Source organism: Acinonyx jubatus, chromosome B3 (assembly GCF_027475565.1).
Source record: "Acinonyx jubatus isolate Ajub_Pintada_27869175 chromosome B3, VMU_Ajub_asm_v1.0, whole genome shotgun sequence".
Lineage (NCBI taxonomy): Eukaryota > Metazoa > Chordata > Mammalia > Carnivora > Felidae > Acinonyx > Acinonyx jubatus.
In genome coordinates this window covers 26981061-26998549 of record NC_069386.1, presented here as the reverse complement: position 1 = coordinate 26998549, position 17489 = coordinate 26981061, and the positions used below count along the sequence as shown (strand labels likewise).

Here is a 17489-nt window from a genome sequence, read left to right as displayed (position 1 = left end):
GTGTTAAGTTCCCTACTATTATGTTATTATCAATGAATTTCTTTATGTTTGTTATTAACTGAATATATATTTGAGTGCTTTCAAATTGGGGGCATAAATATTTACAATTGTTAGATCTGCTTGATGGATGGACCCCTTAATTAGATATAATGCCCTCGCTGATCTGTGGTTACAGTCTTTATTTCAAAATCTAGATTGTCTGGGGGTGCCGGGGTGGCTCAGTCAATTTGGTGGTTGACTTTGGCTTAGGTCATGATCTCACAGCTCATGGATTCGAGCCCCGTGTTGGGCTCTGTGCTGACAGCTCAGAGCCTGGAGCCTACTTCAGATTCTGTGTCTCCCTCTCTCTCTGCCCCTCCCCCAATCACACTCTGTTTCTCTCTCTCAAAAATTAATAAACATTAACAAAAATTTTTTTATCTAGATTGTCTGATATAAGTATAGCTACTCTGGCTTTCTTTTAATGTCTATTAGCATGATAGATGATTCTCTATCCCCTCACTTTCAATCTGCAGGTGTCTTTAGGTCTAGAATGAGTCTCCTGTAAGCAGCATATACATGTGTCTTATTTTTTTAACCCATTCTGATACACTATTTGTTTTTATTGGAACATTTAGTGCATTTACATTCACAGTAATATTGATAGAGAAGAATTTGGTGCCATTGTATTGCCTGTAAGATTGGTGTTTCTGGTGATTTTCTCTGTTCCTTTCTAGTCTTTGTTGCTTTTGGTCTTTCTTTCCCACTCAAAGAGTCCACTTTAATATTTTTTGCAGAGCGGGTTTGGTGGTCACAAACTCATTTAGTTTTTTGTTTGTCTGGGGAAATTTGATCTTTCCTTCTATTCTGAATGACAGCCTTGCTGGATAAAGTATTTCTGGCTGCATATTTTTCCCATTCAGCATGTTGAATATATCCTGCCACTCTCTTCTGGCCTGCCAGGTTTCTGTGGACAGATCTACTGCTAACCTGAATTTTCTTTCCTTGTAGGTGAGGGGTTTCTTTTTCCTTGCTGCTTTCCGGATTCTTTTCTTGTCTCTGTATTTTGCAAATTGTCCTATGATATATTTTGGCTTTGGCTGGCTTTTGTTTAATTTGATAGGAGTTCTCTGTGCCTCCAGGATTTAGATATCTAAGTCCTTCCCCAGATTAGGGAAGTTTTTGGCTATAAATTACTCAAGTAAACCTTCTGCCTCTTTTCTCTTTTTCTTCTGGGACTCCTATGATACGAATGTTATTATGCTTTCTAGAGTCACTGAGTTCTCTAAGTCTACATTCATGATCCAATACCTTTCTTTCCTTTTTTTTTTCAGCTTCATTATTTTTCATATTTTTCTCTTCTATATCACTATTTCATTCTTTTGAATCATCCTTCCTTGTCATTATAGTCAGTTGGTTTTGCATTTCAGTTATAGCATTTTTAAAAATTTTAGCCTGAGTACTTTTTAGATCTTTTATCTCTGTAATAAAGGATTGTTTACTGTCTTCTATGCTTTTCTCAGGCCTAGCTAGTATCTTTGTGATTGTTGTTTTAAATTCTGGTTCAGGCATATTACTGATATCTGTTTTGATTAGATCCTTGGCTGTGACCTGTTCTTGTTCTTTCTTTTGCAGTGAATTCCTCTCTCTTGTCAGTTTCTCTAGGTCACTGTGTGTGTGTGTGTGTGTGTGTGTGTGTGTGTGTGTATGTTAGGAAAGCCTGTTATATTTTCTGCTCCTGAGAGTAATAGCTATTTTAAAAAGAGGTCTTATACCGTCCAAGGCCTGGTGCTTCAAGAAGTGTTTCAGAGTTTGCACTCTGCTGTTATGTTTAGGATGCTTTTCCCCTCCAGTCAGTTCTCTGAAGAGTTTCTTCTTGCTTGCAGCTTGTGGGGGGGTGGAGGGGTCTAGGCATGTTTGACTTTGTTAGGTGTGTGGTGTTTTAACTAGGTGTGCTTTTGTCTGCTTGTCAAAATAAACCTGATCCTATTTCCACTAGAGCTGAAACTTTGCAGCATTCTACAATCAGTAGACTTGGTGTGTGTGAGGGTTTTGTGTCAGTCTTCTAGGTGAAGGGCCTGCTGTGCTGGTTCACAGGCTGACTTGCCCTAGTAAAGATGCACCTGCAGGGTGTAGTGGGTTGGGGCTTGGTGTAAGCAGCTCCAGCCTCCACTGGGGGTACTGTGTTGCTCACTGAAGTCTGTTAGTGCTGACAGATTGGGGAAAATGGCTTTGCCCCACACTTTCATCCTGGAGCAGGGAATCTGCTCCCACTGTTCTAGAAGCCCTCACAGAAGAGCGAGCAGTCTCCCTTTTTGTGTCCTTGGCTTCCATTAGAGCCCTGCCTTCACCTTGTCTGTGCCCAAGCTGTCTGCCTGCCAGATGGCACAGTACTCCTGTGTTTTATCTCAGGCATGTGGCTGTTTTTCAAAAGTCCAAATTTTAGGGAACTGGTGCAGCATGGATCCATGCTGATCCTCTGGGGGAGGGTCTTGCCATGCTGCAGCTGGTTCTGGCTTGTCCCAGAAAAGCAGTTGCAGGATCGCACAGAGGCTCAGAATTTATGATAAAGTGCAGCAAAAAACAAGGCACCAAGGCTTGCTGCCCTCAGCAGATGTCTCTGTTCCTATGCTAATGAATGAGGCAGCATGTTGGCACCCTCCAACTCTTTTGTCCCCTGAGAGGCTGTGCCACCTCTCCCAAATGCACTCCAAGAAGGGGAATTGTCTTTCCTAGTGTGACCCAGGGGATCCTCAGACCCCACTGTCTGCTCCTAGGCCTCTGCCTTCCTTTCCAACAGGAGAACTGCTATGCCTGCCAGGCTCCATCTGGCAGTGGCATGGACTTCTAAAACTTCACACTTTGAGCTCTGCTGCTTGTAAAAACTTGTGATAATCAGCTGTTCCAGTTTTCCCAGGCAGTGGTTTTGGGGAAGTGTTTCTGTTGTGAAGTCCCCTGTGTGCTGCTTTCTCTCTGTTTATCTGCCTCTATTCTGTCTCCAAGATCAAGGCTCCCTCCCCTTCAGAGCACCCATGATTCTTTTCTCCCCAGAATCATGTCTCTGCACCTACCACCTTCCACAATGTGGTTTCTTTTCTCACTCTAGTTCTACAGTTTGTTCTCTCAGGATTCAGATTGATTTCTTGGGTGTTTGGAATGATTTGATATCTGTCTAGCTTTTTGAGGATAAGGCAAGCATAGGGTCCCCCTATTGAGCCACAATCTTAAATCCTCTCCTATCTCTGCTTTTCTCTGATGGGTCTGGTTAGAGTTTTATTAATTTTATTGATCTCAGGAACTAGGTTCTGATTATATAGATTTTTCTCTAAATCTTTCTCTTTTAATGATTTATACTCTGATATTTATTATCTTCTTACTCTGAGATTATTTACTCTTCTTTTTCTAGTTTCTTAAAGTAGAGGTTGAAGTTATTAATTTTATATATATCTTCTTTTCTAATATAGGTGTTCAGTGCTCAAATTTCCTTCCAGGTACTACTTTAGTGACCTCCTACCAATTTTTGTATGTTTTGTTTCATTTCCATCCAGTTCAAATTACTTTCTAATTTCCCTTTTGATTTATTTGATCCTTGGGTATTTTAGAAGTGCTTATTTACCACATATTTGGAGAATTTCCAATTACCTAATTTAATTTAAGAGTGACCAGAGAATATACTTGGTAAAACTTGAATCTTTTTAAATTATTAAGATGGTTTTATGGCTAGAATGTCTAGCCTTGTAGATATTCTGTATGTACCAGAAATGAGTATGTATTCTGCTGCTGTTGGGTGAAATTTTGTCAATATGGTCAATTAGGTCAAGTAGGCTGATAAAATTATTCAAGTCTTCTATATTCTTGCTGATTTTATTTTTTAAAATATTTTAAACCTTTATTTATTTTTGAGAGAGAGAGAGAGAGAGAGAGAGACAGAGACAGAGTGTGAGTGGGGTAGGAACAGAGAGAGAGGGAGACACAGAATCCGAAGCAGGCTCCAGACTCTGAGCTGTCAGCACAGAGCCCGACCTGGGACTCAAACTCATGAACCGTGAGATCATGAATGGAGCCAAAGTCAGACACTTAACCAAGTGAGCCACCCAGGTGCCCCTATTCTTGCTGATTTTCTATCCATTTATTCAATAAATTACTGAGAGATGAAAATAGAAATCTCTAATTATGATTGTGGATTTGTCTATTTCTCTTTACAGTTATGATTTTTGCTTTATATATTTCAAAATTCTGTTATTAGGGTACATAACATTTGGGATTATTTCCTCTTGAAGATTTAGCACCTTTATCGTTATAAAGTGACCTTCTATATCTATATTCATATTCTTGCTCTGACATCTATTTTGTTGTTAATGTAGCAATTCTAGATTTCTCTTGGCTGGTTGTAGGGTAGTATATCTTTTCCATTCTTTTATCTCTATATTTAAAGTGAATTTCTTGGAAGTGGCTAACAGTTGGGTCTTGATTTTTTTATCCAATTCCTGATAATCTCTCTTTTAATTGGTACGTTTAGATTATATTTAACATGATTAATAATATGATTAAAGTGTATCATCATGTTATTTTTTATTTGTGCCTTCTCTTCTTTATCCTTTCCCCTTCATTTTATGCTTTATTTTGAATTGATTGAATATTTAAAAATATTTCATTTTATCTTTTCTTTTTGCTGTTACATTTTTTGGCTATAGTTGTGTTTTGTGAATTTAGTGATAGTTATACTACTAGCTTCAAGTGATACTGCTTAACATAAACTATAAGAAACTATAAGAAAATTATAGTAGTATAATTCCATTTCTCAACTCCTGGCCTTGGCATCTTCCCCTGAAACTCACCACTTGGAGCTGGATGACCCTCCTCTAGGCATTCTGGCAGTCCCCAGATCCTGTGAGAGAGCACATCCCACATGGTAATGTCTTCACCTTTTTGTACCATGTATATGGTAACCCCAAGTAATGCTATAAGAGGTTGGTTGAAAAGCTCAGGAAGATAGGGACAGGAGGTAATCAGAGAGGTGGAGATTAGACATCTGATGATATCTCCTGGTCAGGGGCCAGCGTGGAAAAGGTAAGAGCTTATATAGCGGGTCAGAGCTCACAAAAGCACTTGCCATTTGAGGATCTAGAGTCTTTCCTGTAGACCTTTGGCTTTATTCTGCAAGCCATGGTAAACCAATTTGAAAGAAGGAATCTATCTGTCTGTCTGCATATCTGCTACCCTATCTTTCTAGATAGATCAGCCTAGATAGATTTATCTTCCTAGAAGATAGGTAAATATAAAGATAGATAAAGTGTCTTCTTTCTATATATCTATCTATATAACTGTATCTGTCTATATATACCTATCTATAAAATAGATAGAATAAGCAGGGTTTTATGACTAACTGTGGGTGGATTGGTAGGAAGTGACTCCAGTTAGAGGTTACTGAGGAGGAATCAGAGTCAGTAAGTGTGAGGAGATGAGGTCTGGACAAACTGATGACCTGAGACAGGAACGAGTGGACCCTGTAAGAACTATACCAGTATATCCTTAACTGTTTTTGTGGCCCAGTACTGCCCTAGTTCATGTTTACTTATGACATATCTTATATCTCTTTCTAACTTGTTGGAGACCAATCCTGTAACTTATTAATTTTTATCCTTTAGCATCTAGCATGGTATCTGACATGCTCAATAATGTCAGTGTAGAAATAGTGAAGAATGACATTGATAAGACCAAAATGACATTTCAGGCTCACCTGAAAGATGAATGATGTCATATAAAAACTAAGAAAGTGAGAGGAGAGAGAGTTTTGTGGAGGGAAGATGGAATGTTTACCTGTGAACCTGACAGCACAAGATGCAGAGGGCAATTTCAAGTAGCCCATTGAAACCATAGTCTTAGAGCTTAGCAGAGAAGAGAGGGTGTGGAGATGGCAGAAGAGGTGTGGAGGAAGCCTGAGAACTGAGGAGCAAATGCACTTGGGTTCTGGGTATAGGCAGTGAGCTTCCTTTCCCTGGGCAAAATCTCTCAACTAAATTCCCTGATAAGTGATGATGTATTTCATTCCAAAATGATGAAAACAAAAGTACACTACCTAAGGATTCATGCATGGGGGTTATCTGGGGAGAATAGCTCCTCCTGTTTGATTTGATACATTAGAAGGCAGCTAGGCTCTAGGTGTACACAAAGGGGCTGAGGCTGCGTCTAGAAAGGACACCTGCAGAAAGGAGCCCTGGGGACCTGGAAGGCCAGTTCCACGGATGCAGCAGTGACTCCCAGGCTCTGCTTCTCCACACATCGATGGGGAGAGACCTCCCAGCCTTCATTGCATGGACTAGCCTCAGAGACTAGCCATGCTCTTGTTTAGCTCTTTAAAGTTGATCCACTTGGGAAAGTGACCATCACCTATGCCTTGAAAGACAGGCTGGAAAGTCTCTGTACTTTATGGATGGGCTTTGAATGATATCTTCTGTGTAATGTGGTTCACACCATTGGATGAAACACCTTCACTGAAGCCTCTGCATAACCTCATCTCTCCTTTCCTGTCCCTGTGTGATATTTTTGTGCTCAGTCATTCAGAAGTCTAGTTTATTTGATTTTCTCCTCCTCCTCCTGTTCCTCCTTTTAATGTTATCATAACCTCATAGGTTGTTTAATGAGATGTGAGGCTCTCTGAAAGGAAATTACAGATATGTTTCTCTGAAGAAGATTTTGAATTATACCCAAGTTTATTTATTTTTTATTTTTGCAAACTACAAAGTGTCAATATGAACTGAATGAAAACACATTACACAGCTTAGTTCCAAAGAGTTGTCATCTTTGTAAGGCCAGGTCTTTAGAGAAAAGCGTGTGTTAACTGAAATAGTTTTAGTGCCCCTATTCTCTCCCACTTCTCTTTTCTGAATCTTGATGCAATTTGCAATAGCTCTGCCACATAGTAGGTAATCAACTCTTGTGTACTGAATAGAGGGGGCTTAAACAGTGGTGTTTTCCTAGTCACTAAACCACAAGTACGTGCTACTTCTCAGTATTTAGATAATGGGCCTGCCTTGCCTCTGCTCTGAGCTAGTTGTCAAGTGCTCTAGTCCTGCTTCAAAGGGTTCTGTCTTTTTCATCTTGAATTCTTGTGATATGAGGTATAGTACATTACACATAAGAGGTGATTGATGAAAATACTGTTATTCCTTATATTTTTTGGTGGATATTTGGAGAAATTTCTGTAGCACCTTTAACTGTAAAATAGAGGTTAAGTATAAATTTTCATAAAAGATTTTGATATTTTAGGAGCCAATGAATTGACAATTCATTTCTCTTTTCTATACCAGAAGATGTCTGAAATGATGAGTAAAATTTGCCTCATTCTATTAATTTGAGCATTACATAAGTTTGTCTAAGTTTCTCTCACCTGTGTTCTTTCACAGATGCAAGCTCAGCTTGGAGGCCTGGTCAGGAGGCAGGGCATTCACTACCTCCTGCTCTTATCAGATGCCTTCCTGCTGAGAACTACACTTGTATCTTCCATGTTCACTAGATCTACTTCAATGATTAGGCAGTGTCTGGATTTTGGCTGAAAGATCCAAACTCCTGGCTGTAAGAAATAATTCCCTGGGAGGGGAAAAGTATGTTGGGTGATAGCATTGATATGTATATTCAAGAATTATTTCTCACCAAAATCACATTACTTTGCATCCATGGCAATTTTTTAATGTGGGCTTTGTCTCCTGGTTCTATTACAATAACACGAATGCTAAGTCACTGCTTTGGTTTGGTTCTTGGTTATTTGTGTATCATCAGGTATATGTTTCATAGTCTTGGAAGGTTGTGAGGAGTAGGTGCCTGCTGATGTCTGAGGTGGTGGGACACTCAAGCCTTGGCTTTTCTTTCCTGCAGAACTGAAGCACGAGATCCACGTCTGGCGCCTGACTGCGCAGCGCATCAGCCCGGCCAGCCGAGAGGAAACAGCAGTTCGGGGCCTGCTCCTGGGGAAGGTGCAGGCACTGGAGCACCTGCTGGCCCGAAGGCTGCATACCTTTCACAGGTACCAAGCCAGGACCCTGCTTGGGCTACTCTTGGTTTATAGCAGTGGTTCTCAATTTTACCAGTTGTGCTCAATGGTTGAATTATATCAATAACCTATTTACTACCACCCCCCACCCATGGTGTCTAAATGTCATACAATGTACAAGTCAAGTAAGTTAAAATGATGCTTCTTCAGAGTACTTCATGGTACTACAAAATAGTAACACTATCTTCATGCCAATGAAGCTGTGTAAGTCTCTTGTGGCACATTATTTTGTCTAGCCTCACTTAGATCTCTGGAATATGTTCTGGTACCAGCCCCAGTTTAAGGATGAGATAACTGAGGCTCAGAGAATTTGAGCAACTTGTCCAGGGTTCTACAGCTAGGAAAGAGTGACACTGGGGATTGAATCCACACTCAAGCACTGCCTGTCACACCTTCACACATAACACTTGTTCTATAACAAGAATCAAAAACAATTAATATAACAAAGAAATTAACAAAATACTCTCCCAGTAGTTGATTTTCAGGGACCTCAAAGTACTTAAGTCCTACTCAATTCATTTCCTGTCATTTGCTTTTAATCAAAGCTGATATGTAAAAATGAAGGGATGAATTTTTCCTCCAACTCTAATGAGGTGCTGAGTTCCAATCTGTCTTCAATTTGGGAGAGCTGATAGAAGAACCAGGAGCATATCTACCCTTCAGGGACATTGAATCATTACTGCCACAGAGCTGGGAGCTGGGCTAGAATGAGGGGTCTGTCAAGGCAAGGAAATGCAAATCCCTGTGAATGTAGTGTGAATGATCTTACATGTTGCAGTTTGCTGAAAGCAGCCCTGTATTCCTGGGCTGATGACAGGAGCTGGGTGTGGTGACTGTGCTGACCCTTGAGGGTCATCCAGTATGGTCTTGAAGACTGTTATTTTAGTGGGGGCAGGGGGAAGGCTACAGGGAATGTGTGGAATCTTACTCTCTCCAGCAAAGTGCTGTCTCAGCTCCATCCTAGCCTAGGACCAACCTCCACCAGGTGGTGCTTGGGAAGCAGGACCTCATGTCCTGAGGCTCCAGGAGGGCCCTGAATTGCAGGCTGGGGACCAACTTCCACCACAGGCATAGATCTTAAAAGGAGAAACTTTGTAAATGAAAGATGCTGGCTCTGCAGATCTTGTTTGTATGTATTATTTTAAAAAAATTGTCTTCAGGATTTGCCTGCGTCTGCTGTGACTTCCTTTAGGGTCTGTTCTGGCTGTGTAGTCAGCCTCTTTTGATACTTGTGGCATATAAGTGCTCATAAAACTAAATTCTCCACAGTATAGCTCTTTTTCCTGGTTAGTAGGGAAGAAAATAAAGCAGAAATTGTGGACTGTTAGGAAAGGTTAAAAGGGAAAGGCATGTTGGAACAAATGAGGGTGACTGAATCAGATCAGACGTTCCCATGACCAGAGGAGAGAGAAGCACACATAAGTTCTTTAAAATTGATTTCCATTGATAAAAATCACCACTAAAGCAAGTGGAATTTCTTTAATGTTTTTTCCTTTAATAAGTTTGGTTGTCAATATAAAATAACTTCATTTTGAAAAAAAGTATAGGAAAATAGAAAGTAAGAAGAGAAAAACAAAAGTATCTTACTGTCATCCTCCTCGTTCACATTTTGGTCAGTATTCTTCTGACATTCCTTGTGCTCATGCTCACACATACACATGCTTGCGCACTTGCTTCCTTAACATTCCATTCATTTCCTGTATTACTTTTCTTCAGAAATATAGAAATATATTTTCCAATCCATAAACCCAAGTTCACTGGTCACCTTCAATGACTCGGTGTGCCCAGTATGTGGCCAAATCAGGCATCACTTAGTGCCTGGTATCTAGGCCAAAGGTCCATGCTAAACATGCGCTGACTGCTGCCTTGCTGATCTCACTGCTCAGTAGCTCAAGGAAAATAATGAGACTGCCTTTTTCTCTTTTAGACAAATCTCACAGGAAGATAAAAATTGGGAGACCAATATCCAGGAACTCCAGAAAAAGGTACTGTGGTTTATTCTCTCAGGGATTTCTGAATCACCTCTTGCTTCACAAAAGTTAAGACTGAAAATAATTTCTCTTTTTATTCCTATAGTTGTACACAAGACATGAGTTATTTCTAGGAATAAATGGGAAAAATCATTTTCCAGGCATGATAGGCCTATTTTGTCCTGAAATGGAAAAGTTAAAAATTTTAAATACCCTTTGAGATAGAGTGGCCCTTTCTATGGTTAATGCAGCTGCAGAGAAAGTTGGCTGGGTGCCTGAGGTTCTTGCAGCTCTTCCTGATCCTAAAAGGCAGGTCTTATGGTTCCCATTGTGTGGATGAGGAGATTGAGGCAGAAACAGATGAGGCATGCAGTGTGAGATGGAACAGCTTTAGGGACAAAGATGGAGTGTGTGGTGTACATTCTCTCATATGGCTCTGACTTCTGGTGGGCTGTAGCTTTTGAGTTCTGTTGCTAATTTTCCTGCTTTAACAGACCTTTTTTTTTAGCCTATCTGAGAACACAGTGCCCCTCTCCTAGCTGAGAGAACTCTGCTCCAGATCTGCTGGGAGACATTTATACCTTTGTGAAATTTCAAATCCAGGTAGTTTCTTTCCTAGGGAGAGATTGATTACCCACTTTCTTATTATGATAGGAACATTTTGTCCCTTTATAAAGAAATTTAGGTATGGTGGTCCTGATGGGTAATGTGTCCTTTGGGTCTCTCTTCCCAATCTCTGCACCACTGAGATGGTTGGGGTTAGGAAAGGAGGGTGTGGCTATGACACTTTTCTGGGCCCCAGGTTTATGCAGATCCTGCTTGCTTTGCTAGACCATGTAGTGCTGCCTGTGAATTAGGGAAAAGATTGTGTATCTCTCTGTGTACGAGGTGGATGAGGATTGAAGAGAGGTGGAAGGGAAAAACAAGGAGCTTGTATTAAATGAAAGAGTTCTTACTGTGATAGCTCCAGAAAGGCAAAAGGAGAAAATTTGACAGACACTAAAAATAACAGATAGGAATACATTTTGGATCATTTCCGCTTACACCAGCAAAGTGATGCTGGAATGTTCTTTGATCTTCCTGCTCCCTCCATTCCCAATCCTAGAACTGCCCATGGTGATACCTACGTTCTATGATTAACATGGCTGCATGGAGGCTTTATAGTGCCTCCCCTTACAACAAGTGAGGGGCCATGCCCTTTTCCTCCTAATTCACCATCATAGACTCATCTAGCCAAACTGGCCTTCTTTGGAAGTGGGAAGGAGAAGATGAGTAGGGGCCAGTTGAGCCACAAGCTTTGGCAGTGGGTGGGGAAGGAAGAGATAATCAGGAGGTGGCCCACATGATTCGTGAGCAGGGGGCTAGGGACTGCAGACAGAGCCAGTGTAACATGTAAGAATATGCTTGCAGTTTTTATGACAGCAGCTTTAACTGTATGAGTAGAGAAATCCAGAGAGAAAATCTATACCTATACACACATCTATCTCCGTATCTCTATACCTATACCTGTACCATCTTTCTGTACTTCTATCTCTATCCATATGTATACCCATAAATATCTGTCACTGTCTCTCCCTTTCTATCCATATATACACATCCATGTCTATATCTATCTAATTCTAGATATACATAGACAGATGTGCTGGCAGGACCATACTTAGGAAAGGACATGGCATAGTTGTCAGTTCACATGGTAGAGCATGATTCACATAGGGGCCTGTATGGGTAGGGCATGATGACCCAGGGCTCATCTGTGCCAGTTTTCCTGGATCTCTCTCCTTTCCCCAACTCCACACAGCTGTGGCTTTTGGGGCACAGCACCCTCTGGGGACCTCACCCCATCTTACTCTGTGACTCAGGCCCACTTAAAGGAGGTATAGTACTTTCATTAACCATTTAAGGTTAATGAAGGTACTATAGAGTTTTCTGGCACCTCCCGTCACCCCTGAGTGACTCCACAGGCTACCAATGATGTCATCTTGATGGCTATGAGACTGCCAAGTGTCTTCCAGAGTCCCTGTGAACATGAAAGGATATAGTAGGAGCCTTCAGCAGGAGTCATATACTGCATGAATATGTTAACCTCGGTGCCACCATGAACAGGGATTTGTGTAATAGGAGGAAAGTTGAATTAAAAGGATGTGAGCATGTAGCACCTGTGGAAATGTGTGGCCAGGTCCTTGGAAGTTACATGTTGTTTCCCCAGTGGTTTTGCCAACATCTAACCTAATTCTTGTGGTGTATCTGGGAGCACTTTCTGCATCATATTGATAAGCTATTTAGTCAGGTGTTTTATAAAAGGATTGTTCTATGCTTTAACTTTATTGTGTTTATTTTTTAATAAAGGTTTTGAATGCTGTAATTCCAAATCTGTAGTTTTCTTTATAATGCATCACCTTATCATCTTCTTTGAAGTTCAAGATGTTGTATTTTTCATCTTAAGGAGAAAGTTGTAGTGATTCAAGTCATGTAGGATGATGGACACATTGCAGGAAACAGAAGATTGTACCTAGTAAATGAGTTGTGTTGTTCTCTCTTACAGCACAGGATATCAGACAGGATTCTGCTCACCAAATGCCTGATGGTGTTGGGATTTGTTATCTTCATGTTCTTTCTCAATTCATTTGTTCCTGGTGTTCATCTTGATCTTGGTGAGTCTAATTTTTTGTTACCTTTTGTCTATAGGCTTTGCAATTGCTATCACAGTCTGGAAGGGAAGATTTCAAAGCTTGTTCCCAGACATTGGTCATGAGGGTGAGATGGAGCGTGGCCATCTTTGATAGCAAAAAGGAAACCTTTATCCACTACCTTTCCTTTTGTTTTCTGGAAGAAAGGGAGAGGGAGAGAGAGAGAGAGAGAGAGAGAGAGAGAGAGAGATTCCTCTTCAGCCCCTAGTGTCTTAGTGCATGGGTCCTTGGCCCCTCCAGGGTTTAACATTAGAAGAAATATGGAGTAGATATTATCATCTTTCTCATACTTGATAACCAGATCTTTAAACTGTTGCTTGAGAAGCACTTCAGAAGAGATGGGAGGTCACATCAACAAGGTCAGAGTCCTACAGTTTGTGCAACTTGACATGAGGATTAGATGAGCACCGAAAGGGCCAGAGGAGTGCAAAAGGTCTATACAACCCCCTGTTCCCTATGGTGCCTCCGTTTTCCCCACACAGCAGAACCTGTTCTCCCACCCTTTCCCATATGTTTCTTGCTTTCACAGTGCTGTGGCTCTCCCTTTCCATTTCTCAAGCCCTGTGTCAAGGTTGTAGGGCCTGTTCCCACTTGAGATATGACTGTCTTGAAAATTGAGCTCACCAGATATCTTGTTAACTCTGGCATCTTTCCACTCTTCATCAGTATTTTCCACATTCCTTAGGTTTTTTTTTTTTTTTTTTTTTTTACTGATTTAACAGTTCTCTCTATTGGTGCTATTACTTAAAACAAAACAAAACAAAACAAAACAAAACAAAACCCAAACCACTTCCAAAATGTACTTCATGGTAGGGAACTTTAGAAGAAGGTGGCGTAGGAGGACACTGGGCTCACCTTGTCCTGCTGATCACTTAGATTCCACCCACACCTGCCTAAATAACCCAGAACACTGCCAGAAGACTAGCAGAATGGACCCTCTGGAGCCAAGCATAGACAAGAGGCCCACGGAAGAGGGTAGGAAGGGTAGAGAGGTGGTGTGCGCTACATGGACTGACAAGAGGGAGCTGGGGTGGTGGAGGGGCAGCCCACCCGGCAAGGTGGAATCCCCAAGTCTGGCTTGCAAAAGTGGAGGGTCTGGACTGCGTGAATTCTGACAGCCAGAGGGACTTAAATCTGGAATGTTATAAGTCAACAGCTCTGCTTGGAGAGTGGGAGGGCAAGAGGACACCGGGAGGGAGAGGTGTTGAACCCTGGAAGACAGAGCTCAGCTCAACGGGGAACAAAGGTGTGAGCCAGTGCCATCTCCCTCTCCCATCCCCCAGCCAAAAACCCAAAGGGAACCTGTTCACCGAATGGGCATGGGTCGGCCTCTCTCCTGGTGCTGCAGGGTCCCTCCCGCAGGGAACCACCAAAGGCAAAGCGAGCTGATCCTGCCCCTCCCACCCCTGTGCACCTTGTGGATCCACCCCAGCTAATATGCCAGATCCCATCAAAGCAACACCATAAGCCTGGCAGTGTGCAAGAGGCCCAGACAGGGGCCACACCACTCCACAGTGAGTCCTGCCCCTAAGAGAGGGGAAGTTAAGGTACACACCAGTCTGAATGTGGCCCAGCAGTGGGCTGGGGACAGACATCAGGTGTGACTATGGCCCCGCCGACCAACACAAGTTACTCCAGACAGCACAGGGGAAGTGCCCTGCAGTTTTGTGCCACACCAGGGACTATCCACAATGATGAAATGGAAGAATTCTCCTCAAAAGAAACTCCAGGAAGTAGTGACAGCTAATGAATGGATCAAAAACGATTTAAGCGATATAACGGAACAAGAATTTAGAATAATAGTCATAATATTAATCGCTGGGCTTAAAAAGGGTATAGAGGACGGCAGAGAATCTCTTGCTACAGAGATCAAGGGACTAAGAAATAGTGTCATAAAAAATAATATAAATGAGGTGCAAAATAAAATGGAGGTGACCACAGCTCAGATTGAAGAGGCAGAGGAGAAAATAAGTGAATTAGAAGATAAAATTATGGAAAAAGAGGAAGCTGAGAAAAAGAGATAAAAAAATCCAGGAGTATAAGGGGGAGAATTAGGGAACCAAGTGGTGCAATCAAATGCAACAATATCCATATAATAGGAATTCCAGAAGAGGAAGAGAGAGAGAAAGGGGCTGAAGGTGTACTTGAACAAATCATGTCTGAGAACTCTCCAGATCTGGGGAAGGAAAAAGGCATTGAAATCCAAGAGGCACAGAGAACTCCCTTCAGACATAACCTGAAATGATCTTCTGCATGTCATATCATAGGGAAACTGGCAAAATACAAGGATAAAGAGAAAATTCTGAAAGCAGCTAAGGATAAACATGTTCTAAAATATAAAGGGAGACTGAAAAGACTAGTGGCAGACCTATCTACTGAAACTTGGCAGGCCAGAAAGGAATGGCAGGAAATCTTCAATGTGATGAACAGGAAAAATATGAAGCCGAGAATCCTTTATGCAGCAAGTCTGTCATTTAGAATAGAAGGAGAGATAAAGGTCTTCCCAAACAAACAACAATGGAAGGAATTCATCACCACTAAACCAGCCCTACAAGACATCCTAGGGGGGATTCTGTGAGTGAAATGTTGCAAGGACCACAATGTACCACAGGCATCACTACAAGCATGAAATCTACAGCTATCACAATGACTCTAAACCCATAACTTTCTATAATAACACTGAATGTAAATGGACTAAATGCTCCAATCAAAACACATAGGGTATCAGAATGGATAAAAAACAAGACCCATCTATTTGCTGTCTACAAGAGACTCATTTTAGACCTGAAGACACCTTCAGATTGAAAGTGGAGAACTATCTATCATGCTACTGGAAGTCAAAAGAAATCTGGAGTAGCCATACTTATATCAGACAAACTAGACTTTAAATTAAAGGCTTTAACAAGGGATGAAGAAGGGCATTATATAATAATTACAAGGTCTATTCATTAAGAAGAGCTAACAATTATAAATGTCTATGTGCCAAATACGGGAGCCCCCAAATATATAAAACAATTAATCACAAACATAAGCAAACTTATTGATAAGAATGTGGTAATTGCAGGGGACTTTAATACTCCACTTACAGTAATGGATAGATCATTTAGTCACAGGATCAATAAAGAAACAAGGGCCCTGAATGATACATTGGATCAGATAGACTTGACAGATATATTTAGAACTCTGCATCCCAAAGCAACAGAATATACTTTCTTCTCAAGTGCACGTGGAACATTCTCCAAGAAAGATCACATACTGACTGGGTCATAAAACAGCCCTTCATAAGTATAAAAGAATTGAGATCATACCATGCACACTTTCAGACCACAATGCTATGAAGCTTGAAATCAACCGCAGGAAAAAGTCTGGAAAACCTCCAAAAGCATGGAGGTTAAAGAACACCCTACTAAAGAATGAATGGCTCAACCAGGCAATCAGAGAAGAAATTTAAAAAAAATATGGAAACAAATGAAAATGAAAATACAACAATCCAAATGCTTTGGGATGCAGCAATAGCAGTCCTAAGAGGAATATACATTGCAATCCAGGCCTATCTCAAGAAACAAGAAAAATCCCAAATACAAACTCTAAGAGCACACCTAAAGGAAATAGAAGCAGAACAGCAAAGACAGCCTAACCCAACAAAAGAAGAGAATAATAAAGATCAGCGCAGAAATAAACAATATAGAATCTAAAAAAAAGGTAGAGCAGTTTTTTTTTTCTTAAATAAACAAAATTGATAAACCTCTAGCCAGGCTTCTCAAAAAGAAAAGGGAGAGGACCCAAATAGATAAAATCATGAATGAAAGTGGAATTGTTACAACCAATCCCTCAGAAAGACAAGCAATTATCAAGGAATACAAGGAAAAATTATATGCCAACACACTGGACAACCTGGAAGAAATGGACAAATTCCTAAACACCCACACACGTCCAAAACTCAATCAGGAGGAAATAGAAAGCTTGAACAGACCAATAACCAGCAAAGAAATTGAATCAGTTGTCAAAAATCTCCCAACAAATAAGAATCCAGGACCAAATGGCTTCCCTGGGGAATTCTACCAGACATTTAAAGCAGAGATAATACCTATCCTTCTCAAGCTATTCCAAAAAAATAGAAAGGGAAGCAAAACTTCCAGACTCATTCTATGAAGCCAGAGTTATTGTGATTCCTAAACCAGACAGAGACCCAGTAAAAAAAGAGAACTACAGGCCAATGTCCTTGATGAATATGGATGCAAAAATTCTCAATAAGATACTAGCAAATCGAATTCAACAGCTTATAAAAAGAATTATTCACCATGATCAAGTGGGATTCATTCCTGGGATGCAGGGCTGGTTCAGCATTCACAAGTCAATCAACGTGATAATTCACATTAATAAAAGAAAAGATAAGAACCATATGATCCTGTCAATCGATGCAGAAAAAGCATTTGACAAAATTCAGCATCCTTTCTTAATAAAAACCCTTGAGAAAGTTGGGATAGAAGGAACATGCTTAAACATCATAAAGCCATTTATGAAAAGCCCACAGCTAACATCATCCTCAATGGGGAAAAACTGAGAGCTTTTTCCCTGAGATCAGGAACACGACAGGGATGTCCACTCTCACCGCTGCTGTTTCGCATAGTGTTGGAAGTGCTAGCATCAGCAGTCAGACAACAAAAGGAAATCAAAGGCCTCAAAATTGGCAAAGATGAAGTCAAGCTTTCACTTTTTGCAGATGACATGATATTATACATGGAAAATCCGATAGACTCCACCAAAAGTCTGCTAGAACTGATACATGAATTCAGCAAAGTT

At 40.9% G+C, this 17489-nt stretch overlaps 1 protein-coding gene across 3 annotated transcripts in view; it reads left to right on the top strand.

Moving 5' to 3' along the window:
* The window catches only part of OCA2 (OCA2 melanosomal transmembrane protein), a 492350-nt gene that overhangs the window by 193821 nt on the left and 281040 nt on the right, over positions 1-17489 (top strand). For all 3 annotated transcript variants that reach the window (XM_027067861.2, XM_053223670.1, XM_053223671.1), the window contains exons 16-18: positions 7855-8002; positions 9957-10014; positions 12542-12650. In XM_027067861.2, coding sequence (XP_026923662.1) covers positions 7855-8002; positions 9957-10014; positions 12542-12650 — 315 coding nt within the window. The remainder of the gene's footprint in view (positions 1-7854; positions 8003-9956; positions 10015-12541; positions 12651-17489) is intronic.